The sequence below is a fragment of the Cetorhinus maximus genome, chromosome 1, assembly GCF_964194155.1.
Source record: "Cetorhinus maximus chromosome 1, sCetMax3.hap1.1, whole genome shotgun sequence".
Taxonomy (NCBI): domain Eukaryota; kingdom Metazoa; phylum Chordata; class Chondrichthyes; order Lamniformes; family Cetorhinidae; genus Cetorhinus; species Cetorhinus maximus.
In genome coordinates, this window is record NC_135879.1 from 178,445,720 (window position 1) to 178,469,924 (window position 24,205).

At 44.0% G+C, this 24,205-nt stretch overlaps 1 protein-coding gene across 3 annotated transcripts in view; it reads right to left on the minus strand.

Moving 5' to 3' along the window:
* Positions 1–24,205, minus strand: part of unc13bb (unc-13 homolog Bb (C. elegans)) — a 754,941-nt gene that overhangs the window by 274,192 nt on the left and 456,544 nt on the right. For all 3 annotated transcript variants that reach the window (XM_078550332.1, XM_078550323.1, XM_078550314.1), the window contains exons 6-7: positions 19,229–19,302; positions 4,101–4,158 (exon numbers count right to left, since the gene is read on the minus strand). In XM_078550332.1, the coding sequence (XP_078406458.1) occupies positions 4,101–4,158; positions 19,229–19,302 (132 nt within the window). The remainder of the gene's footprint in view (positions 1–4,100; positions 4,159–19,228; positions 19,303–24,205) is intronic.

The window sequence follows — 24,205 nt, forward strand, 5'->3', positions numbered from 1 at the left end:
AATAGGAGCAGGAATAGGCCATTTGGCTCCTATTTATTATATTCTTAAGAAACATGAGAATAACGTAGCCTTATAAAAAGCGGAGAACAGGAATGTTGAAAGTAGAGGGTTTCTCGGGAGTGAAATAAAGTAGGACAAGTGTTGTATACAAGAGTGGTTGCTCATGTACAGCTAATGGGAACACTGAAATGGTACTGCACTAGCCCTTAAACCTAGTTTATTTCACAGTAAACATGTATTTTCTCTTCAGCCTCTGTAACTTACCTGGTTCCAATTCCTCTACCTATACCGTTCTCAAAATATTAAATGCGCAAGAACCATCTCATTAAAAAGTGACTATTTTGCCCCATTCCAGTCTTTCCATTAAAAAGGCACAACTGAAATCTGGAATAGCAACATAAAAATGGATCAAACTACATTTCACCATTTCACCAACAGCACATTCACGGCCAATACCTCGCACCACCCCACCTCTTAGAAGATGCTTAATGAGCAACCCAAATTCTGTTTGGAGCTATGCTTAAGCAAAGTTCACTTATACTTTGCATTACAGATGCATGCTGCTTGTAAATAACTGAATTTAAATCTCAATTTGGCAACTTAAGTAGTCAGAAAGATAATTATTATGCCTATTGTTCCCATTGTTTTTCACATACAACGCTATGCAAGAATGGGGCATTTTGCCCATGCCACTGTTGTGGAATATCTAAAAGACACTCGACACAGAGTCGAATGTAGGTAGATTCAGCAGTAGTTCTTTATTTAGTACAAGTGTGCATACATGAGAAATTCTCTTTCAAAATACTCTAAAAGGCAATTCGAAGTTACACAGTTCCTGTTGGTTATTTATACACCATCTTTGGGATAACTCACCATTAACTCACAATGTTCTTGCCTTGTATGTCTAATTGTTACATCCTTAATTACAAATGAATTTATAACATAAACATGGAATGATCTGTTTATCACCTCTGCAGTTCCAGAGGAATTTGTAAAACAAGTCACAGAATGACTTGACCGTTAGCACAAACCATGTTCCAAAACATGTACTTTGCTGATCTATCCTGACGTTTCATTTCAGTGCTCAGCAATCTGCATATCTTGACCCTGAGGTCAAGTCATCATTTTATTACAGTATAACTCAGGCCATTCATCAACTTCCTGGCCTGGCCAGTAGGTCATATTTATTCTAGTTTTTCTTTACTGCAAACACTTTTAAAACTTATATCTGCAACTTGGACAAGCCTGGGTAATCTCATGATGTATCTTGATATGCCTCTTCACCACATTTTTGTTCCACCTGCCCTTTACAATTTTTTTTAGGCATTCAAAATGGGATTCCTCAGAAAACTAACTTAGTCTGAGAGCACATCTTTCATTATTTCAGTGTATTCACTCCTTGAGGCAAACTAACTGGGATGTTACTAGCTGGATTTTATGTTATAGTATTGATTAGCTGAAAACAATTTGCATTGAGATCTCCAAAATATAGCTTGTGATAACTAATGGCTTTGTTCTGTAAATGAAAACAAAAAGAATTTAGAGACAAATTGCTCGGCTCCAGCCCTTATTCGATAAACGCTAGTATTTCAGGGGGTAATTTCTGGAACTCAATTGTATTTGATCATAAATATACAATTTTGATTTCATATGGGTTTAGATTATGTTATTTTATTTCACGTAATTGAATTATTAACTTGGTCCTTCCATAGGAGGCTTATTTTGCATGTAAAAGACCTGCCAATTAAATTAAATCTTAAATCTTAATGCTCCAGGACCAACAAAAACTAACACAGCTCAAAGAGATGTATTCCAATGCATGGCAAATTTTAAGTTTATGGACAAGGAACTCACAGATATACAGGATGCAATTATACTTCTACTTCCGCATTGACAAGAAAAGTTTCGCTGGTGCAGCTACAAATAAATGGGGTGGGTTTTAACATTAAACCCCAAGTAGGTTTTAAGAATGCACTGGGCAGGATAAGTGCAAAATGCAACCAGAAGGGCATAAAGTGAGAACTGGCCAGTGAATGGCCAAACTAGTTCAGGTGAAAGAAGGCTGCTGACCAGCCTTGTGAAGGCCCACGGACAAGCAGGTGAACCATGGAGAGTGGGTTTTTGGAGAATCTTGTGGTAGGGGTGAAGAGGTCACAACTTTAATTGCGGAGCCCAGAAAGCAGTCCTGCTGCTCAAGGTCTCACAAAGGCAAAGTTACACTTACCTTGAAGAGTCTCTTCTGTTGCAGAATAGCTGTAGTCCTATATTAGTCTGGTGGGGAAATCACAGAGGTTTCCCAGCTCAAGCCCCAATTAATATGCCATCAGCAACCTCCTGACATAATAGGGCCCCAATTTGCATATTCATAAGACCCTTCTTGCTTTAGGCAGGTGTTACGTCTGGCTGCAAGACCCTGATGCTTCAAATGTGAAATGGCAGAAAAGGGTTGAGTTCTAAGCAGGTAAGTAACCTGCTCGATTTTAATGACACACTCACTTGGTGTCTGCCATTCCATGTATAATTCAGCAGCCTGGTTCTTTAGCACAGTAAAGATAATTGGCAAGAGCTACATCTTTTGAGTTTGTCTCTAGCGCAACTTGTATCTAGCCCAGTGAAAAGCCTCATTTAAAAAGAGTCCAGTTGACCCACTGCACTTCTATACCCTTTACAAACTTATTTTCCAACAGCAAGATTTATTTAACATCTCAAGTTAGAAGTTTGTAGCTCCTATTAGGAAATTACAGAAGTAATAGTATCTGGTAGGCAATAAGGCTAAAGTTGGGACTAATATAATTCAATGTTTTACATTCTTAGAGACAGCTCAGAATAAAGAAAAACAATGGGTGGAATTTTACATTGGCGGGATTTTATGGTCCCAGCAAAATCAATGGACTTTTGAGCAGCTCACCACATTTTACGGCCCTCTTAGGGCTGTGAAATTCTGCCCACTAATTAGCTACATTTTTTTAATAAACCCAGCACATAACAATAATGGACTTTTACAGTGCCTTCAATGCAATAAACTTCCCCAAAGTGTGAACTTTGTGCGAACATAAGAAAAATCTAAGAAATAGGAGTGGAAGTAAGCCATTCAGCCCTTCGAGCTTACTCCCCCATTCAATATGATTATCACTAATGAATTAACTCAACGCCACCTTCTTGCACTTTTCCCATATCCCTTAATTCCCTATGTACCCAAAAATCTATCAAACTCTGTCTCGAATATACTCAACAACTAAGCATCCATATTCCTTTGGAGTAGAGAATTCTAAAGATTTACAACCTTTCAGAGGCAATTTTTCCTCACCTCAGTTCTAAATTGCTGGCCCCCTATTCTGAGACTGTGACTTCTTGTTCTAGATTCTCCAATGAAGGCAAACATTCACCCAGCATCTTCCCTATCAAGTCCCTTAAGAATTTTATATATCAATTAGATCACTCCTTCTAATATCTCCCTGATAGCAATTCTACTTTTTAAAGTTAAAGGAGCTATACAAATGCCAGTTATTATTAGTGTGTATCTCGGCTTCTGTGGTTTTATATGGGAATTAAATAGTTGCAATAAATTCTACTTAGATTCATCTCCAACAAAATGCAAAACCTATTTATAGACAAATGCTCTGACTTTTATGGTATTAATTTTCTGAAAAACTTAAGTAAACTGCTTTTCCAAAATTGAAATAATAGTCAAGTACAAGTTTGCTGGATTGAGAACTATTCACATTCTACGAGGGTGCAAGCTTAAATGACTTAAGCAGTACTGTGCACATACTCCCCTCTTTCAACGTACAAAGGAAACATTTGCCTGAAAAAGCAAAGTAGCAGATATCTGTCCAGTGGAACTTCAGCTTTTTTAAAACAGTAGATATCTCAAAGGTGCATTCTGTATAAAACGTTAAGTAACCCCTGTTGTAGGTGAATTATCCAACTATGATTCTCAAATAAAAGGCTATAAGGTGAATATTCAAAATAAACAAAAAATATGCATTTTAGATATGAGAAAGAAAAATACAACAAACAAGTCTTCCTAAGCAAAGCACTGAACAATGATTCAAGCTGCAGTAAACTTGATGGTAATCACTTTTTAAAAAAAAACTTACAACACTGTGAGGGAGCAGTGGGGAAAGGCTTCTTCTGAACTTCTTCACTGATTGAGTACTGGAGAAGATACAGGAAAGTAAAGAGTTAATCAGACAATCACATGTTACATTTCATTAAAAACACCACTGGAGGAACAGTGGCAATATTGGTTTTAGTCATACCAACATTATTAAAAAGTCCCAATATATTTACTGCTTATGTGGTCAGAATTCATTAATACACAAAAAATCAAAAGATTCTTGTGGAGCTACTCAACCTGAGGAAAACATTCTACTAGCAAACCCTGGTCACACAGATTTAGATTGCTGGTGAAGTTAAGCAGGTAGATTTTGGCTTTGAGAGTAGTGTAACACAGCTGATTGAGAGTTGGGAGTTTTACATCTCTCCTGATTTTAATGCCCATTGATTTCTAAGCTATACTCCACCCTAAGGTATTCATTAAAACAAAGCAAGCTGCTCTACTTGATTGGCAGCTCCTCCCCACCAGAGGAGTTACTGGAACAGTCTTAGAGACTAGGCAAAATTATAGGCCTCTATTAAGACAGGAAGTGAAAAATTGTAAATATTTTTAAGACTTATATTTAAACTAGCAGAGATGTTCAAAACATTTGCGGTGAAACTAATGTCTATATTGCAATAATATTTCTTTTAAACCCCATCCCATGCCATTCCAGCCTTCCAATGCCATCTAACTCATTCCATACCCATTCCCTTGCATCCTTCTATCATCCCCTGTCCTATCCTCCATCCCACTCATTCTTCCTATGCCATTCCCATCCCCCATGCTGTCCTCCCATGTCATTCCCTATCCCTGCCCAATCCCGCCAGCCAGGGTAACTTTGTTGGTGGGCCCACCTTCCCATCTACTGTTTATTTTCTCCACCAACACCTCTCTAACTCCACCCCACAGCCCCTATCAAGCAAGTGGGGGTGGGGGGGGGAAACAAGACACCTCACCAGATCATACCCCAGAGAAACTGTATCATTACCTCACCTGACCATACCCCAGAGAGAGAGAAAGAGAGAGTCAGCACCTCGCCTGACCATACCCTGGATAGAAACAGATTTTAGAGACAGAGAGAGTCGGTGCATCACCTGATCCTACTTCAGTGGGGGAGAGAAAGAATCAGCCCTCACCTGACCATAACATAGGGAGAGAGTTGTTACCTGACCATACCTTGGGGTGGGGAGTGGGAGGTGGGGTGGTGGGGAAAGAGAGAGAGAGAGAGAGAGAGAGAGAGAGAGCGAGATTCAACACCTCACCTGTCCATAGTCCAGAGAGGAAATCGGCATCTTGCCTGACCATGCCCCGGAGACAGGTGGGGGGGGAGAGAGAGAGACAGAGAGAGAATGGGGAGGGAGAGAGAGACAGAGACAGAGAAAGAGAGAGAGAGAGACAGAGAGAAAGAAAGAAGAGAGAGCGTGAGAAAGAGCGAGAGAGAGCACCGAGAGAGCGAGAGAGCGCACCGGGAGAGCGAGAGAGAGAGAGAGAGCATTAGAGTTGGCACAATGCCTGACCGTAACCAGAAGAGAGAGTCAGCACCTCACCTGTCCATACTCCAGAGAGAGACAGAAAGAGACAGAGAGAGAGAGGGGGAGAGAGCATCAGCTCTCGCATGACCATAACTCAGGGAAAGACAAGGATTTGGCACCTTGCCTGAGCATACCCTGGGAAGAGAGAGAAAGAGGCAAATTTGGCACCACACCTGACCGTAACCTTGTGGGGGAAGAGAGAGCGAGGAGAGAGAGAGAGAGATTCGGAACCTCATCTGATCATAACCCGGGAACAGACAAATAATTAGAAACTCACCTGACCAAGCTCCAGAGAGAGAGAGAGAGAATATCAGCATGACCGTATCCCAAAGAGACAATTGGAGGCCTGTTTTAAATCTCCCCTAATTTTACAATCCATTAATTTCAAAGTTATAATCTATCCCAAAATATTTATTTAAACAAATAACGTTACTGTACTTCATTGGCAACTCGTCCCCATCAAAGAAGTTGCGGAAACAGTCTTAGGGAAAAGTCAAAATGCTACGTCTCTATTAGGACACGAATTTACAAATTTGCAAAGATTTTTAAAGCTTATTTTTAAATATACGTATGCTAATAATTTCTGTAGGGGTTCTTTTCCCATGATTACCTTCAGTAGAAAAACAGCAGAAACATGAAGAAATGGCACGAGTGGCCATTTATACCATTTCTCCAGAGCTTTTTTCAATTCGTTCATGGGATGTGGGCGTCGCTGGCTAGGTCAGCATTTATTACCCATCCCTAATTGTCCTTGCTCAGAGGGCAGTTAAGAGTCAATCACATTGCTGTGGATCTGGAGTCACATGTAGGCCAGACCAGGTAAGGACAGCAGATTTCCCTCCGTAAAGGACATCAGTGAACCAGATGGGTTTATACGACAATTGGTAATGGTTTCATGGTCATCATCAGACTTAAATTCCAAATTTTTATTGAATTCAAATTTCGCCATTATTAGCAGGAAGTTATGCCCCATAGACCTAAGCAGATCATACTGAAGAAAAACCATGGTGACTAGGCTAACGTCCTCTTAATGGTGCAGAATTTGGTGGGGTAGGGCATCTCACAGTCTATGTCATTTGTTAGACTTTTTTCTCATCCTTTAGCTTAAAAATATGTTGCACAAAAGGTTGCTGGAAGTGCTGTAACTAGTGGAGTGCCACAGGAATCAGTGCTAGGGCCTCAACTATTTACAATCTGTTGTCATGCCCAGTAAAGGCATGTCCTATCCATAACTTTTTAAACATGAACTGTAATCGATTTGAAGTCTTCTGGAACTAACATTTTTTTAAAGTGGACACAAAAATGCTGCAAAAGATGGCTGCCAAGAATCATCTGATTTGACCTGTGGTATCAGACTGCCATACTGTCTCAAAATGATAAAGTTACACATTCCAACCTTAGAAGTGTCAAGATCCATATACTGGGACCATCCTGATGAGATTTCCTGACTTGAATGGATCTTTTCAGAACAAAAGATGGTGACTGTCACTTATTGGACGGACAACCACTAGAGGATATAGTTTAAGAATAAGGGGTCTCCCATTTAAGACAGAGATGAGGAGAATTTTTTTTCTCACAGGGTTGTTAGTCTGTGGAATTCTATTTCCCAGAGAGTAGTGGAGGCAGATTCATTTCATAATTCATACCTAAGGCTGAATTAGATGGATTATTGGCTTATAAGGGAGTCAAAGGTTAGAGTGGGTAGATGGGAAAGTGAAGTTGAGGCCACAATCAGATCAGCCATGATATTATCAAATGGTGGAGCAGACTCGAGGTCCTAAATGGCTACTCCTGCTCCTAGTGTTTGTATATATGTGCAAGGTGATCACAGTGTGGCAAGGACACAAGGCATTTGAAGCCTTGGTGAACAACAAGATCAACGGCCTACCTCATTAACCAATGAGATATGAGGATTGAGAAAGAAACAGAACAACAAAGGAGGAAATATTGTGAATTAGAATAAATTCAGATACAGAAACAGGAATAGAGGGAAAGAAAGATTAAATTGAGAGAGAGTAAAAAAAAAGTAAGGAAAAGAAAAATGTGAAATTTAAAATGTCATTTGTATATTTTGAACAACAATTTACTACCTGTAGGAATGAGACTCCACAGTTTTAGCTGAGTCCTTTTGGGGCCAGAGATGTTGAGAAGCATTGCAAGAACATAAATCTCTACATTAAAAAGATACTTACACTCCTTACCAAGTACCAGTCCTAACTTTCTGTGGCAAGGTTAATTTGTGGTTATGTTCAAATGCAGTAATTTCTTGAAACATATGGGGAGGTTGCCACTCTAATGAGGTCATGGGGAGGCGGTGGCATAGTGGTTTTGTCACTGGACTAGTAATCCAGAGACCCAGGGTAATGCTCTGAGGACCCAAGTTTGAATCCTACCAAAGCAGATGGCGAAATTTGAATTCAATAAGAATCTGGAATTAAAAGTATGCTGACGACCACAAAACCAATGTCAGTTGTCATAAAAACCCATCTGGTTCACTAATGTCCTTTAGGGAAGGAAATTTGCTGTCCTTACCTGGTCTGGCCCACATGTGACTCCAGACCCACAGCAATGTGGTTAACTCGTAAGAATCACAGAATCACAGTGCAGAAGAGGCCCTCCGGCCCATCGAGTCTGCACCGACACGTGAAATACACCTGACCTACCTACCTAATCCCATTTACCAGCACTTGGCCCATAGCCTTGAATGTTATGACGTGCCTAGTGCTCATCCAGGTACTTTTTAAAGGATGTGAGGCAACCCACCTCCACCACCCTCCCAGGCAGCGCATTCCAAACCGTCACCACCCTCTGGGTAAAAAAGTTTTTCCTCACATCCCCCCTAAACCTCCTGCCCCTCACCTTGAACTTATGCCCCCTTGTGACTGACCCTTCAACTAAGGGGAACAGCTGCTCCCTATCCACCCTGTCCATGCCCCTCATAATCTTGTACACCTCGATCAGGTCACCCCTCAGTCTTCTCTGCTCCAACGAAAACAAACCAAGTTTACCCAACTTTTCTTCATAACTTAAATGTTTCATCCCAGACAACATCCTGGCGAATCTCCTTTGCACCCCCTCCAATGCAATCACATCCTTCCTATAATGTGACGACCAGAACTGCACACAGTACTCCAGCTGTGGCCTCACCAAGGTTCTATACAACTCCAACATGACCTCCCTACTTTTGTAATCTATGCCCCGATTGTTAAAGGCAAGTGTCCCAAATGCCTTTTTCACCACCCCACGAACATTCCCCTCCGCCTTCAGAGATCTATGGACACACACGCCAAGGTCCCTTTGTTCCTCAGAACTTCCTAGTGTCATGCCGTTCATTGAATACTTCCTTGTCAAATTACTCCTTCCAAAGTGTATCACCTCATACTTTTCAAGGTTAAATTCCATCTGCCACTTATCTGCCCATTTGACCATCCCGTCTATATCTTCCTGTAGCCCAAGACACTCAACCTCACTGTTAACCACCTGGCCAATCTTTGTGTCATCCGCAAATTTACTAATCCTACCCCCCACATAGTCATCTATGTCGTTTATATAATTGACAAATAATAGGGGACGCAGCACAGATCCCTGTGGTACGCCACTGGACACTGGCTTCCAGTCACTAAAGCATCCTTCTGTCATCACCCTCTGCCTCCTACAACTAAGCCAATTTTGAATCCACCTTATCAAATTACCCTGTATCCCATGTGCCTTTGCCTTCTTTATAAGTCTCCCATGTGGGACCTTGTCAAAGGCTTTGCTGAAATCCATATAAACTACATCAACTGCACTACCCTCATCTACACACCTGGTCACCTCCTCAAAAAATTCAATCAAAGAATACCCTCTGAATAAGGGCAGTTAGAGATGGGTAATAAATGCTGGCCGAGTCAGCAATGCCCACATCCCATAAATGAATTTTTTTTAAATTGCAGTGCAGAAATAGCCAAGCAACTTGCAGCAATTTGCAATTCAAGAGACATCTTTTTCTCATCACAACTTGCCGGATAATTTGCACATTAGCAACAATGCACATTTTAAAATTGCTATTAATTTGAACCACTATGTTTCTCACTATGGAGGTGTTGACAGCCAAATATAAATATTCAAATATACGCCTGATGCTGTTTGAACCACCTACATTTGTTGCCAACGCCGTAGCCAATGCCAGGCACGTGCAGTTGATTCTGTTGCTCCTTATGTCAAAGCAAGCAACGGAATTGCCAGCTGCCAGGACCAAAAATGGCGTCACTCAAATAATCACAGCTGTGTTTTCTCCCCTTCATCCCCTAATATTAAAAATAGTTTCTGATGATTCAAAACTTGTTTCTGCATGATACTTTGTGAAATAATTGGGATTTACTTAAATTAATATGACACTTAACCAATGTTAAACAATAAAAGTCAAAATAATTAATGGAAACATTTAGACATATATTATAATTATTTAAATCTATGAATGTATTAATAATTTAAAATGTACAGTACTTGCTACTGCCCTTTTTTTTAAACCCATAAGCCTGTAAACACTGCATGTTACTGAAGGCATTGTTATTTCATAAACTCTATCTATTCTCTGTAAGTATTTCACATGATGAATTTATAAGTGGAATATTTTAAGTCGTTCCAAATTTGACTGGGGTCAAATCGCACAAACTGTCAATGGGATGTAACATCAGCTGGTTGCCAAAGCAGAACTCTCAAATTTATACATTGTCATAAATCGTAGCTGTATTTACAATTACAGGAGTAAATTTAAAAGATTGTCTGAGTTAACAAATAGAGGCAGCACTTTTACTGATCACAATAGGCAGTTTGTGATCAGTAACAGTGCTGCCTCAATTTAATAAGTCAGATAGTCTTTTACATTTACTCCTGCAATTCATAGAAACATAGGAAATAGGGGCAGGCTTAGGTCATTTGGCCTTTCGAGCCTGCTCCGCCATTCAATATGATCATGGCTGATCCTCTACCTCAACACCATACTCCCGCTCTCTCCCCATACCCCTTGATGCCTTTAGAGTCCAGAAATCTATCTATTTCCTTCTTAAATATATTCAGTGACTTGACCTCCACAACCTTCCATGGTAGAGAATTCCATAGGTTCACCACCCTCTGAGTGAAGAAGGTTCTTCTCATCTCAGTCTTAAATTGTCTACCCCATATCCTGAGGCAGTGAGCCCTTGTTCTAGATCCCCCAGCCAGAGGAAATATCATCCCTGCATCCAGTCTGTCCATTCCCTGTCAGAATTTTATATGTTTCAATGAGATCTCCTCTCATTCTTCTAAACTCCAGTGAATACAGGCCTAGTCGGCCCAATCTCTCCACATATGACAATCCTGCCATCCCAGGAAGCGGTCTGGTGAATCTTCACTGCACTCTGTCTATGGCAAGTAAATCCTTTCTTCGGTAAGGAGACCAAAACTGCACACAATACTCCAGCTATGGTCTCACCGAGGCCCTGTACAGTTGCAGCAAGACATCCTTGCTCCTGTACTCAATCCACTTGCAATGAAGGCCAACATACCATTTGTCTTCTTAACTGCTTGCTGCACCTGCATGTTTGCTTTCAGTGATTGGTGTACAAGGACACCCAGGTCCCCTTGTACATCAACATTTCCCAATCTATCACCATTTAAATAATACTCTGCCATTCTGTTTTCTCCTACCAAAGTGGATAACTTCATTCTTATCCACGTTATAGTGCATCTACCATGTATTTGCCCACTCACTCAACCTGTCTAAATTACCTTGAAGCTTCTTAACACTTTCCTCATCGCTCACATTTGCACCAAGTTTCATGTCATCAGCAAACTTGGAAATATTACATTTGGTTCCCTCATCCAAATCATTCATACATATTGTGAATAGCTGGGGCCCCAAACACTGATCCCTGTGGTACCCCACTGGTCACCGCCTGCACTCTGAAAAAGACCCATTAATTCCTACTCTGTTTCCTGTCTGCTAACCAATTCACACAAACCCTGCAAATTAACTATTATATATTGTTTATTGAAAGAAGGGTCAAAATGATCAGTGTAAAACTTGAGAACAATTCATTCAGAACATTTGCGACACAAACATAAGCAAATGCAGTCGTGATTTTGTTATTCAATTTAGTACTTAATATGAATTAAGCATAAAGCTCAGATACAATTTGTTCTTCACCGATAACTCTATCCTGTGTACAGCAGTTATGGGAGACAGGATATTGTTATAAATTCAAAGCTATTGTCAATCTTTTGTGATTAAATTAATCTGTTTGAATCTTAAGCTTTTACTTGTCAATCTCTAGCAGTCTGCAACTTCCTACAATTTCAATACAATCATGAGAACAATTCCTTGACAGCCCATGGCATCAACCTCTCAGAAAACTGTTAATGATTAGATTAGTGACAATGATCTCACTATCCAATTGCAAATGCCATTGAAGAATATGGTTACGGATGCACGCAAAGAATATAATAACCAGATATATATATTGCCAAACTGCAACGTAAAATTACTTTGTTTTCCGTGCTGACATCATTCACGCACGCGCAGAGCTGTACTGGCTGCTGGGCACAGCAGAGTGATGTCATTCACTAGATTCAGCGCCATTTTGCTTTGGCAGGAGGAACAGTGGTTTTAACCAGAAAAGAACCCAGAAGTGTTGGTCGTGAACGTTGAAGAGTCCAAATAATTGGTGAATGAGAAGGTGTTTTCAGTTTCTCCATTTTCCTCCCCAACCCAAGAATATTGCTTGGAAACACATTTCTCTTTCTCAAAGATTGAAAATCAAAAGGATGGTTGAAAATTAATCTTTCTGCATACCAGTTATCCTATTCCACACCTTTGAAGGTGAATTGTTTTTTCATTTATTCATTCACAGTATGTGGGCATTGCTGACTAGGCCAGCATTTATTGCCCATCCCTAGTTTCCCTTGAGAAGGTGGTGATGAGCTGCCTTCTTGAATTGTTGCAGTCCATGAGGTGTAGGTACACCCACAGTGCTGTTAGGAAGGGAGTTCCAGGATTTCGTGCCAACGACAGTGAAGGAACAGAGACACAGGCAGAATTTTTCCGTCGGCATGCAGAGGGCAGGACCTGCACGCCGATGCGTAAAATGACACGCGGTGATGTTGGGCGCGCGGCCTGACATCACCACGCGCCATCGCAATATTTCGCTGGGCGGGCGTGTGACTATTGTCCGTTCATGGCTGCCAATCATGACTGGCCCAATTAAGTTAGTTATGGGTCCAATTGTCCTGGATTTTAAGGCGCCAGTGCAATATTCGGCTCATTGCACGGGTGCAACAGGCTTGCTGTTATCCGAAACTTTAATAATCCTCATCCACGGGCAGGAAAGAGGGGTCATTGTTTTTGCGAATCCACGCATTTAACAGTTAGTGCTCAGAAGTTATTGAAAGTTGTGAGTGTGAGGTGGAGAAGTCTCAAATGCATAGCTACTGCTTGGATTGTACTCATTACCTTCAGGTCAGCACTTTAGAGTGAGGATTTGTTTTGGGGCCTGTAGGTTTCAGCAAGCCTCCCTGAGCCTGGGAATAGGAGGTGATCTCTCCACTGGAGGCACCTCATCTGAGGAGGAAGGGAGGGCTAGAAAGGGGAGGAGGCCAGGAGTGCACATTCAGCCTCCAGGAGAGCCACCTTTGGGAGGATAGGCGCAGGCACAAAGGGTGCAGGGCCAAGAGGTGGACCAAGGTGGAAGGGGCCGCAGAAGACAACACTATCCTGCTGCCAGGGTATACAGAGCGCGAACCACCTACCTCAATATGTCTGAGGTGCAGTGCCAAAGGAGGCTCCGTCTGTCAAGGGAGACAGTCAGCACTATCTGTCAGATGATTGGTCCAGAGATATCAGCTAACTGTATGGGTGGACACCCCATGCCCGACTCTCTAAAGGTCACAGCTGCCCTCAAATTCTATGCCTCTGGCTCTTTCCAGGGCTCAGTGGATGATCTCTGCGGTGGCTCCCAATTGGCTGTCAACATTTGTGTCAAGCATGTGACAAACGCTTTGTTCAGGTGTGCACTGAGCTTCATCCACTACCGCTGGGACGAGGCCAGCCAGACAGTGCGAGCCAGAAGCTATGCAGCCATTGCTGGCTTCCCAAAGGTGTCCCATTGCTGGCTGTCCAAGGTGTTATAGACTGCACACATGTGGCCATCAAGGCGCCAGCAGGTGAGCCCGGTGCCTTCGTCAAAAGGAAGGGCTTCCACTCCATGAACATGCAGATAGTGTGTGATTACAGGATGCAGATTCTACAAGTCTGTGCAAGGTACCCAGGCAGTTCCCACGACGCCTACATCCTCAGACACTCCCAGGTGCCGGGGCTGGCTGGATGGATGGCTGCTGGGAGACAAGGGCTATCCCCTCAGAAGGTGGCTCGTGATGCCTCTCCACCATCCAAGAACAGAAGCTGAGCAGTGCTACAATAGGAGCCACGCCCCCACAAGGGCTGTGGTGGAGAGAGCCATCGGCCTTCTCAAAATGCGCTTCAGATGCCTGGACCGTTCCAGGGGCACACTCCGGTACCCTCCAGATCGAGTGTCACTTATAGTGGTTGCATGCTGCGCTCTGCACAATCTAGCTCTGCAAAGACAGGACACTGTGGACAAAGAAGATGTAGACGGAGTGGCTGGGGCTGAGCACGATGAGTCCAGCAGTGAGTCCGAGGATGAGCACGCACAGGGAAATGATGAGGGGGCACAGGCTGACCCGGGCATCCTCCAGGGAGGCAGGGATACCCGGGACGCTCTAATCCAAGGAACCATTAGCTAGCACAGCACATATGGGTGTGCAACACAAGCTTGGCATGTATCCTCCATCCTGGAAACCTCATCTGTGAGGATTGGCGATGGGTGCCGTCAATAAATCTGAAAGACACACAAATCATTCATCCAATCTCAGAAATCCATGCACCATTCCAAATAAGGAGGAACCCACAGCCATTTGAGGCAACGTTAATTTGATTTTGTGAACAAAGTCTCGTCAAATTACAGAAATCAAAATGTGTTGGACTTTACACAAAGTTCTAATCAATTCTTGGAGGGGGTGCCAACAGAAAACCACAGTGATGAACCCAGGGCGTGCCTAAGGTGCCTTCATCTTTCGTTTGTAGGTGCTACGTCTTTGTGGTGCCCAGTCGCTGGCAGCGGCATCTGAGACAGCCTGCTCTCTCTGATGTCCTGTTGGCCTCGATGACCTTGGCTGACGTCCTCTGGCCCGATGAGCCTGTGATGGACCCACCTGGGAGGAAGCTGCCATCTCCCCAGTCGTCGCAGCCTCATTGGGTGCCTCGCTCACTGGCAGAGGGGCAGAGGAGCTGCTGCCCTCATCCGCAGCACACTGAGAGGTGCCAGCAGAGACGACAGGCAGCTGCTCCACCAACGTGAGGTCCGTTCGGCCCTCCCTGCTCACCGTAGATGGATGGCCACCGAGGTGGGATACCTGGTGGCCAAACCACTGCCCACACGGGCACTGACCAGACGACGTCAATGCCCCTGTAAGGGCACACAGGTCCGAGCTCAACCCCAGAAACCCCTGATCCTGTCCCAGGAGTTGCCTCTCCATGAGAGTTGTCAATCTCTCCACGGAGGAAGCTTGGCACTCAGCCATAATGCTCAATGCATCGGCCACGGCCCGCGTAGACTCCTTCACCACTGACACCAAGCCAAGGAGAGCCTCATGTATCTCCACCAGATGTTCCTGAGCACCCAGCTGCATGTGAGCACTTGGCTGCATTGCCCTCGACTCCAGAGGCTCATCATCTGCCACAGACTGAGCATGTGCCTGGGCCCCTTCCGTCCTCCAACTGCAGGCGCCATCTCCGCCATCTGCTTCAGCAACTGTGAAGTGCCCTCACCGCTGTGACCCGGGACACTAGCCGAAGGCATGGTACCTACCGAGGTGCCAGTATCTGTGCTGATGCCTGCCTGGCAGAGATGGTGTGATGCTTCCAATGGTGCAAATTCATGCCACTCAGGTGACAGAGGGGCCCCCTGCTGCTCCTGCTCCCGGCCATGTGCCGATGATACTGAAAGGAAGAGTAAGGAAATTCGATCAGTTAGCCTGCGAGCAATGTCAATGTACATGCCTGTCCCCCGGCTCATCAAGCGCTCATCACTCCACGCACACTGGGCAAGCCATGTTGATAATGCCACTCACTGAACAATCAGCAATGGCATGGATGTTGGGAGACTACTGGTGACATGAGTGCTGGCCATACATACCTGCCCTTGGAACCCCAACCTCTCTGGCTCCAGTGGACCTGGGCGCGTGCCACCTCTCCAGGTCCTGTGCCTCCTGCTCACAGCGGCTGAGCATCAAGATCTGGGCTGGCCCATCGCCAGTCCTCAGCCGCTTGGCACTGTTATGAGAATTCATCTCCTGCAAATGAAAAAATTGCATTGATAAGTGATACTTGTACTGTCAATCTCCTCGCGGCCAGCCTACCCCAAGCCCAGTTGGTCACTGCAGATCTGCAGTGCATCCTTCCCCCCGCTGGTGGCTGGCACTCACACTACAATGCCTGGTCCTTTCTCTTTCTCCCGCTGGCACCTTCCATTCCCACAAGCTGCCTTCATCACAGTTGGGAACACACAGTTGTACCAGCCATTGCAAGGAGGCACAATGAAGTAGAGCGCAGAGGGCACCACATCCATATGTGCCACAGGACCTTGAAGATCCCCTCACACCATGTCATCACCCAGACTTCCACATGTCCTGGAGTTCGAGCAATGCGCCTGGGTTTAGCTCCTCCAGGTTGAACCCACCACAGTCATGTGGGTGTCACTGCATCTCATTTCAACCCTCTCATGCTGAGCGCATAGGCAATCTCTGGGGGCTGCCATGCTAAGGAGACATGCCGTCACTAACTCATTGCACTCAGGCCATTCAGACATGGGTCGACCTCCAGCAGGGGAAAAGGTTACATGATGGGTGCAATGAACGATGCCAACATGCTACTCACCCTTCCCGTCCACAACAGGTCATTGAAGCGCTTGCGGTACTGGGTCCACGAGCGCCACACCCCGTCGTGGGAGCTCACAATCTCCGCAACCACCTCCCACGCATGCTTTGTCAAGTGGGGTGGCCTCCTCCTCCCGTCCTTGGGGACAAGCACATCCCGCTGTACTGCTACCTCCTCGAGGGGGGCAGCAAGGCACTCATCAGAAAACCTGGGCGCACACTGCCCACCGGCCCTACCCTCCTGCATGTCTCTTTCTGATTTGTCTTGCCTTGCCCCCAACCTCTGGCCATGTACAGCAGCCTTGGTGTGGCTGCAGCTTGACCTTTAAAAAGGCCGCCAGGTCGCCATTGGACCCGGCGGCGATTGCCATTCTGCCTGTGCCCGCCCACTCCTACCGTCCCCGGGAGCCACCGAACATGCTGGGTGGGCATTAATTGACCCACCCACACAAAATGGCAGCGCAGTCCCGATTGCCAACACTCACGCCTGCACCCGCACTCTCTGCCCGATATGGGGAAAATTCTCCCCATAGTTCCAAGTCAAGATGGTGAGTGACTTGGAGGGGAACTTGCAGGTAGTGTTGTTCCCATGCATCTGCTGCCCTTGTCCTTCTAGATAGTAGTGGTTGTGGGTTTGGAAGGTGCTTTTGAAGGAGCCTTTGCAATTTGCTGCAGTGCATCTTATAGATGGTACACACTGCTGCTACTCTGCGTGGTGATGGAGGAAGTGAATGTTGAAGGGAATGGATGGGGTGCTAATCAAACAGGCTGTGTCGAGCTTTTTGAGTGTTCTTGGAGCTGCACTTATCCAGGCAAGTGGAGAATATTCCAATACACTTCCAACTTGTGCCTTGGAGATGGTGGACAGGCTTTGGGGAGCCAGGAAGTGAGTTACTTGCCACAGAACTTATATGACTATTCCAGTTCAGTTTCTGGTCAATGGTAGCCACCAGGGTGTTGATGGTGGGGATTCAGCAATGGTGATGTCATTGAATGTCAAGGGGGGATGGTTGGATTCTCTCTTGTTGGAGATAGTCATTGCCAGGCACTTGTGTGGCACAAATGTCATTTGCCACTTATCAGCCCAAGCCTGAATGTTGTCCAGGTCTTGCTGCATTTGGACATGGACTGCTTCAGTATCTGAGGAGTTGCGAATGGTGCTGAATATTGTGCAATCATCAGCAAACATCACCACTTCTGACCTTATGATGGAGGGTAGGTCATTAATGAAACAGCTGAAGATGGTTGGGCAAAAGATATTACCCTGAGGAACTCCTGCAGTGATGTCCTCGGACTGAGATGATTAACCTCCAACAACCATACCATCTTCCTTTCTGCTAGATATGACTCAAACCAGCGGAGAGTTTTCCCTCAATTCCCATTGACTCCAGTTTTGCTAGGGCTCCTTTATGCCACACTCCATCAAATGCTGTCTTGATGTCACGGTAGTCACTCAAAACTCAACTCTGGAGTTCAGCTCTTTTGTCTAATTTTGGACAAAGGCTGTAATGAGGTCAGGAGCTGAGTGGCCCTGGTGGAACTCAAACTGAGTGTCAGTGGACAGGATATTGCTGAGTTGGTGCAGCTTGGTAGCACTGTTGATGACACCTTCCATCATTTTGCTGTGATGCTAGGAACCTCAGGAGGAGGCCGAGATGGATCATCAGCACTTCTGGCTGAAGATGGTTGCAAATGCTCCAGCCTTGTCCTTTGCACTGGTGTGCTGGGCTTCCCCCATCATTGAGAATGGGGATATTTGTGGTACCTCCTCCCCCATTAGCTGTTTTACTGTTGACCACCATTCCCAACTGAAGGAGTGGTAATTGGCCGCGTTGGATTTTTCCTGCTTTTTGTGGACAGGACATACCTGGGCAACTTTCCATACTGTTGGGTAGATGCCAGTATTGTAGCCTGTATTGGAACAAAGTGGCTAGGTCTATGGCGAGTTCTGGAGCACAAGTCCTAAGTACTATTCCCCAGAATGTTGTCATGGCCCATGGCCTTTGTAGTATCCAGTGCCTTCAGCTATTTCTTCATGTTATATTGGGTGAATCAAAGTGGCAAAAGACTGGCATCTGTGATGCTGGGAACCTCAGGAGGAGACCCAGATGGATCATCCACTCAACACTTCTGGCTGAAGATGGTTGCAAGTGTTTCAGCCTTATTTTTGCACTGTTGTCTGGGCTCCTCCACCATTGAGGATGTGGATATTTGTGGAGCTTCCTCCTCCCATTAGTGTTGTTTAATTGTCGACCACCATTCCCGACTGGAAGTGGCATGACTGCCGAGTGAATCATCATCTCCAACCTTCATGATAATTGAAAAAATGTAGCCAAAAATAAAATGAAATTGTCTGGTTTAATAAGACTATGTCATTTATAATTGGACTAGGTTTACATTACTAAGATACACAGACATTTTAGTTTTCATTTTGAAAGGGGGACTCATATTTACAGTTTTAGGGTACCCTCTTTCAAGGGTTCTTCACAATTTCACTCTCATTGATAATTAAATGTCTTTTCAACAATTTATTCATATTGCAGTCATTCATTTTACAAGCGTACAAATGCTGAACTTCAGAGTGGAACATCACAGTATAATTGACTGCTCTATTTCCTTTACCCACCTCATCATGGTCCCTTAGTGCATTCAACTGCTCTAGTTTCTGCGCCCAATATTTTGCCTCTTCTTCTGGGATATCTGTAAATGAGACATTGGTGCAGATATTAAGTTTTCAGAAAAATAACCTATCCCTTATACTGCCAATCAAGTGTTCATGACCAAGACAAAACACAGCAAACAATAAAAGCATACAAAATGTAATGCACTTAAAAGAAATAGAAATAATTATTTCAATGTAATTTAATTTAGAGTCTCCTCCTTCCCCCAAAGAGTCAACTTCTCCATACCAGATGATGCCCTGTGGCCTGGCTTGTGAAGGGAACAGCCAAGGTTTTCTGATCTTCCCCAATATAACCCTCTGCTTTGCTCCTCCTCACACAAACTCATGGAGAGTAAATTATGCGCATGATCTTAGGGTCCATCATTTCTTAGCGCTACCCCATCCTGCTTTTCATTTCCCCAATTCTTTTAAGTAAATATTTTTTCTATCCTCAACTTTTTAGACTCCTTCTCACCTTAGTACTTCTGCGTTCAGTGAACAAACAGTGCTTGTATGCTTCTACCAATTATCATGCCTGGCCAGTTCACAGCTAAAATTCCTTTTTCCCTTGGTCAAACTGCTAGACAGTGCTCGATGGAGCAGGCTGCGGCATGCAAGGTAGAAGAGGGACTGTAAAGCTGGCAGAATGACTTCTGCAAGGAAGGCACCCCCAGTGATCTTACACCAGCCAATCACAAAGGGACACCTATAGCCAAGGTAGAAAAATTCATGACAAAGACTATCCCATCTAGTCATCTCAAAGGAATGGTGCCAAGAAAGGAAGAGAAATTCTAATGTGAATGCAGAGTTTAAAAAGAGAGGTGGGGGGGCAAGAAATGTCTCTAAATTGGCATGCTCAAATTACAAAAAACAGCTCAAAGCACTCCATGGGAATGTCTGTTCACTCAGGGCAGTTTCTCATTATAAAGTTGCAGTTTTTTGGGGGGTGGAAAACATTGTGGAAAAATGCCAATGCAGTCCAAGTATCAAAGAAAATGTTAAATACTACAATGGCTTAATGTAAGCCAGTACTTGGCCATATTACACTTCCAGTGGATGTCGTATGTCTGCTGCAAAATCAATTAATTTAGTCATTAAAGTTGGAGATAAAAATATTCACAGGGTAAATGGCATTACCCAAGGCTTTTACTTCAAGCTGTGTTTGAAGAATGGTGTGATCAGAGTTTCACACAAGTATGATCATACCAAAGAACAAGCTGAAATTCTGTAAACACTGCACAAGCCCTATGTATACTGAAGTATGGTTTTCTACTAAAAGACAGCTTATTTTAATTTATCATCTTCAAATTCACTCAGAACATATTCTGTCGTAGAACAAGAAAAGGAAAATCACACTCCACTTAAAATCACACAATGTAGGGCTTTATCTTACAGTGCACGTCCAACATCTTTTTTGCTGCTTTCTGTAGGTGAAGAGGGTTTCTGAATAAATCACTTTACAAAATAAAAGGCAAGGCAATTTTTTTAATGGCTCTCATCCCATGGAACAGGAGTAAACAGCCAGCTTACAAACAGATAACATAAAAACTTACATCCCTGGAGATGGTGTTGAAGCAAATTTGAACAAGCAAATATTTGCAGAATTTTTGGCATCTTCTTACAAAGAAGTATGCTATCAGTTAGGGGATAAACACATGTTACAACAGTACAAACTGTCAATAAAAGACAATGGGCTGGATTTTACGGTCCTCCGCTGGCGGGTTTGAAGGTGGGATGCCTCGTAAGATCTAGCAGCTGGACTCCTGCCACCTACCTGCCCACCCCAACCTGTATGAGATTTCCGGCTGGGGAAGGGGGTGGGGGGAGGGGGGACACCCCCAAATAATGGCCACTTAAGGGCCTCATCCCTCCCTTGCCGCTACTTTACCCACGGCAAGGGAAGGCCCTTGCCATGTGGGAAGTCCAGCAGCTTTGGCTGGGCAGGCCCGTTATCAGGCAAGGTAGGTGGGGTGGGGGGGAACAGCTCCTTTGCGAGTCTCCTGTATCCACTGAAGTCTACCACCCCCTCCTCCAAGGTCACAAATCCCCCCTTAGCCTTTCCCCCTGGTCTATCAAACCCGGCCCCCGATCTCCCCCCACCAGGGCCTGCCAGCCTGACCTGGCGAAATCTACCCCCCTGCCCACATTTAACTGGGTGCTCAGCTCCAGCAACGATCTCCACTGGGGACTGCTAAAAGTGGCCACTGCTGGGAATACATCCAAATGACTGGCAGTTCTGAGGTCAGACTTCCTGTCCCTAAGGGGCGGAAGTCCCACCTCCAGCCGATTAACAGCCAATTAACCATTAAATGACAGCGGGGCAAATGTCCTTTCCCTAGCGTGCTCCCCATCAACTTTTTAGTCGGGGCTGGGGTTATGGGGACAACATGCCCTGTAAAACCTAGCCCAATACATGAGGTGCTCAATAACAAAAACCTACTGCAAAACTTGTTCATGACCAGAAGAAAAAATAACACAGATGCTGGAAATCAGAATTAAGGACAGAAAATGCTGGAAATGCTCAGCAAGCCAGGCAGCATCTGCGGAGAGAGAAATAGAGTTAATGTTTCAGGTTTATGATCTTTCATCATAATGGTTCTGACAAAAGGTCATCAACCTGAAATGTTAATGCTTGTTCCTTTTTCCACACATATTGCCAGACCTGATGAGCATATCCAGCATTTTCTATTTTTGTTTCATTCATGGCTCTATTGCTTATGAGTTAAGCTTGGTGGGGGGGAAAAATAGACTCATTTGTCACATTAGGAACAAGCGACATTTTTTCATCCCCTTCATACATAAAGCACAAATCTCTCCACTAACCCGAGGAATTAGGAATGAAAAACCTGCCCAAATTCCCTATTTAATGCTTCAGCTGTATTGACATTTACTACCCAACTAACATTATTTAATCTCATAAAATACTAACTCTGAAGATTAAACAGGATGTTCCTTAAAAAATATTCAGTCTGTTACTCCTTACAACTAAACGGTTCACCCAGAAACAGAAGCAAAAGATTGCAAATTACTGGGACAGGAGGGGAGCACTGTTAAGGTTTCTAACAGTGACGATGAGCTGAATTATACAGGGCGCTGTGGTTCCCCCGCACCCTTGACTAAAAAGTCAGAGAGAGAGCCTGCCCAGGAGAAGAAAAGTTGCCTTGCAGTCATTTAATGGCTACTCTTCCCTGCTGTAGGCTGTGAGAGTCCACAGGGTAGTCTTGTTTCCCGTGGATAGGAGGAAGGTGCCAGGCTCTCAGGACAAACAGGTGCAGCTGGAAGTAGCAGATGCACTGAGCAGCAAGAGTGTGGTCGCTTGCACCTGGATTTAATGCTGGAAGACCTCAGGAGGGCAGGAAAGACAAGTGGCATACTGCTTTCAGGTTTCAACACACTCCGACTTCTCCAGCTTCCTCCTGCACAGCGCTCCTCAGAACAACACAATGTGCAGCTCCACACATTTCTCTCTTTCCAGGCACATCCGCACATCAGGGGTTTCCTGCACCTCTGAATGTACCCTGGTAAAAGCTGGAAGTAAATGGGATCATAGTGGGTTTCTGACACAATGGCATTCCCAGAAGAAAAAACAGTTCGGAACAGCACTCTTATTTCCCAGTTTTTACTGTGTTTTCCTTCTGGGTTTTCTGGGGATTTAACCCCCAGCAACACCTGCACCCATCCCCCCTTGCGAGTTAAGATTCTGTCCATTTTTTTTTTTCATCTGAATAGTCAGGGAGTTTTCATGAAATCAGATCAACAATGGAAACGCTAAGCATTTTGGAACCTGATCAATCAAATGTAATTAAGCCCAAGCCAGCAAGGAGAAGGAACCATTAATTTTTCATCAGTAACAGACAAGTGGGACCTGTCCAGATGGAATGCTTACTGTATTCATCCAACTTAAAACTAATTACATTAACAGCATTCTAATAGTGAATATTAAAAATTCAACACCACAAATTGAAAATACATCCAGTACACATGTTCTAACAATTGTTCCTCAGGATCTTAAAGCAAGTGACACTCCACCTCTTAAAAACTATCACCATTGTCATCTGGTGCTTCTGAAACAACCTCAATTCAAGGAAAATTCATTTTTTTCTTCATTCGTTATTTTGCAGCAGTGAGACAATTGATCTCATTCTCAAGCTCAACTTTTTTTTATTCATCATGTATTTATAAATAACAAAGTTGACTTTTTTTTAAACATTTGCTATCTTTTCTATCAGGGTATCTAACGAAAATGGATTTTACTACAACTGTTACATTACATAGTCCACTGCATTAGTTGGTGGGAGAAGACTGCCGAGAAACTGAAATTAGGCACCCGCCTCAATGGTATTTTTGCAGGTCAATCTTGATTGACTAAGTTACCACCAGAAAGACTAGTGCAATAAGTAGAACAAATCTACTTGGCAGAAAACATTTTTATTGATTGCTGATAAAATAGACAAAGTTAGCAAGAAATATTCTATGGAATCTGCAAGTTAAAAAAAATAAGGTTATTTCTGGGATCAAGATCGACATGTTGGAGTTGAGCAGAAGCTTGTAATTCTTCTGTGCGACTTCAGAAAGTGCAAACAGCCACCCAAATTAATATCCTAAAAAACCTCAGTTGTGTAAGGGTCATGCATTTGCTGGAGAAAAATGCTATTATTACGAGAATTTTCATCTATTTTGTTTCACACAAAGAAAGAGTTAACTTAATCACCAACTCCAAGTAGGTTCTCCTTCCCTTCTGGAGTAGCCCAGTGATATAACGTTCCAAGGCGCTTAACAAGAACAATAGCAATAAAAATATATTTAACACCGAGTCACAGATGACCAAATGTTTGGTTAAAGCGGTAACTTTTAAGGGCCATCTTAAAAGGAGAGGAGGGGAGGGGAGGGGAGGGGAGGCGGTGGTGGTGGCATTGATAATCCAGAGGCCCAGGGTAAAGC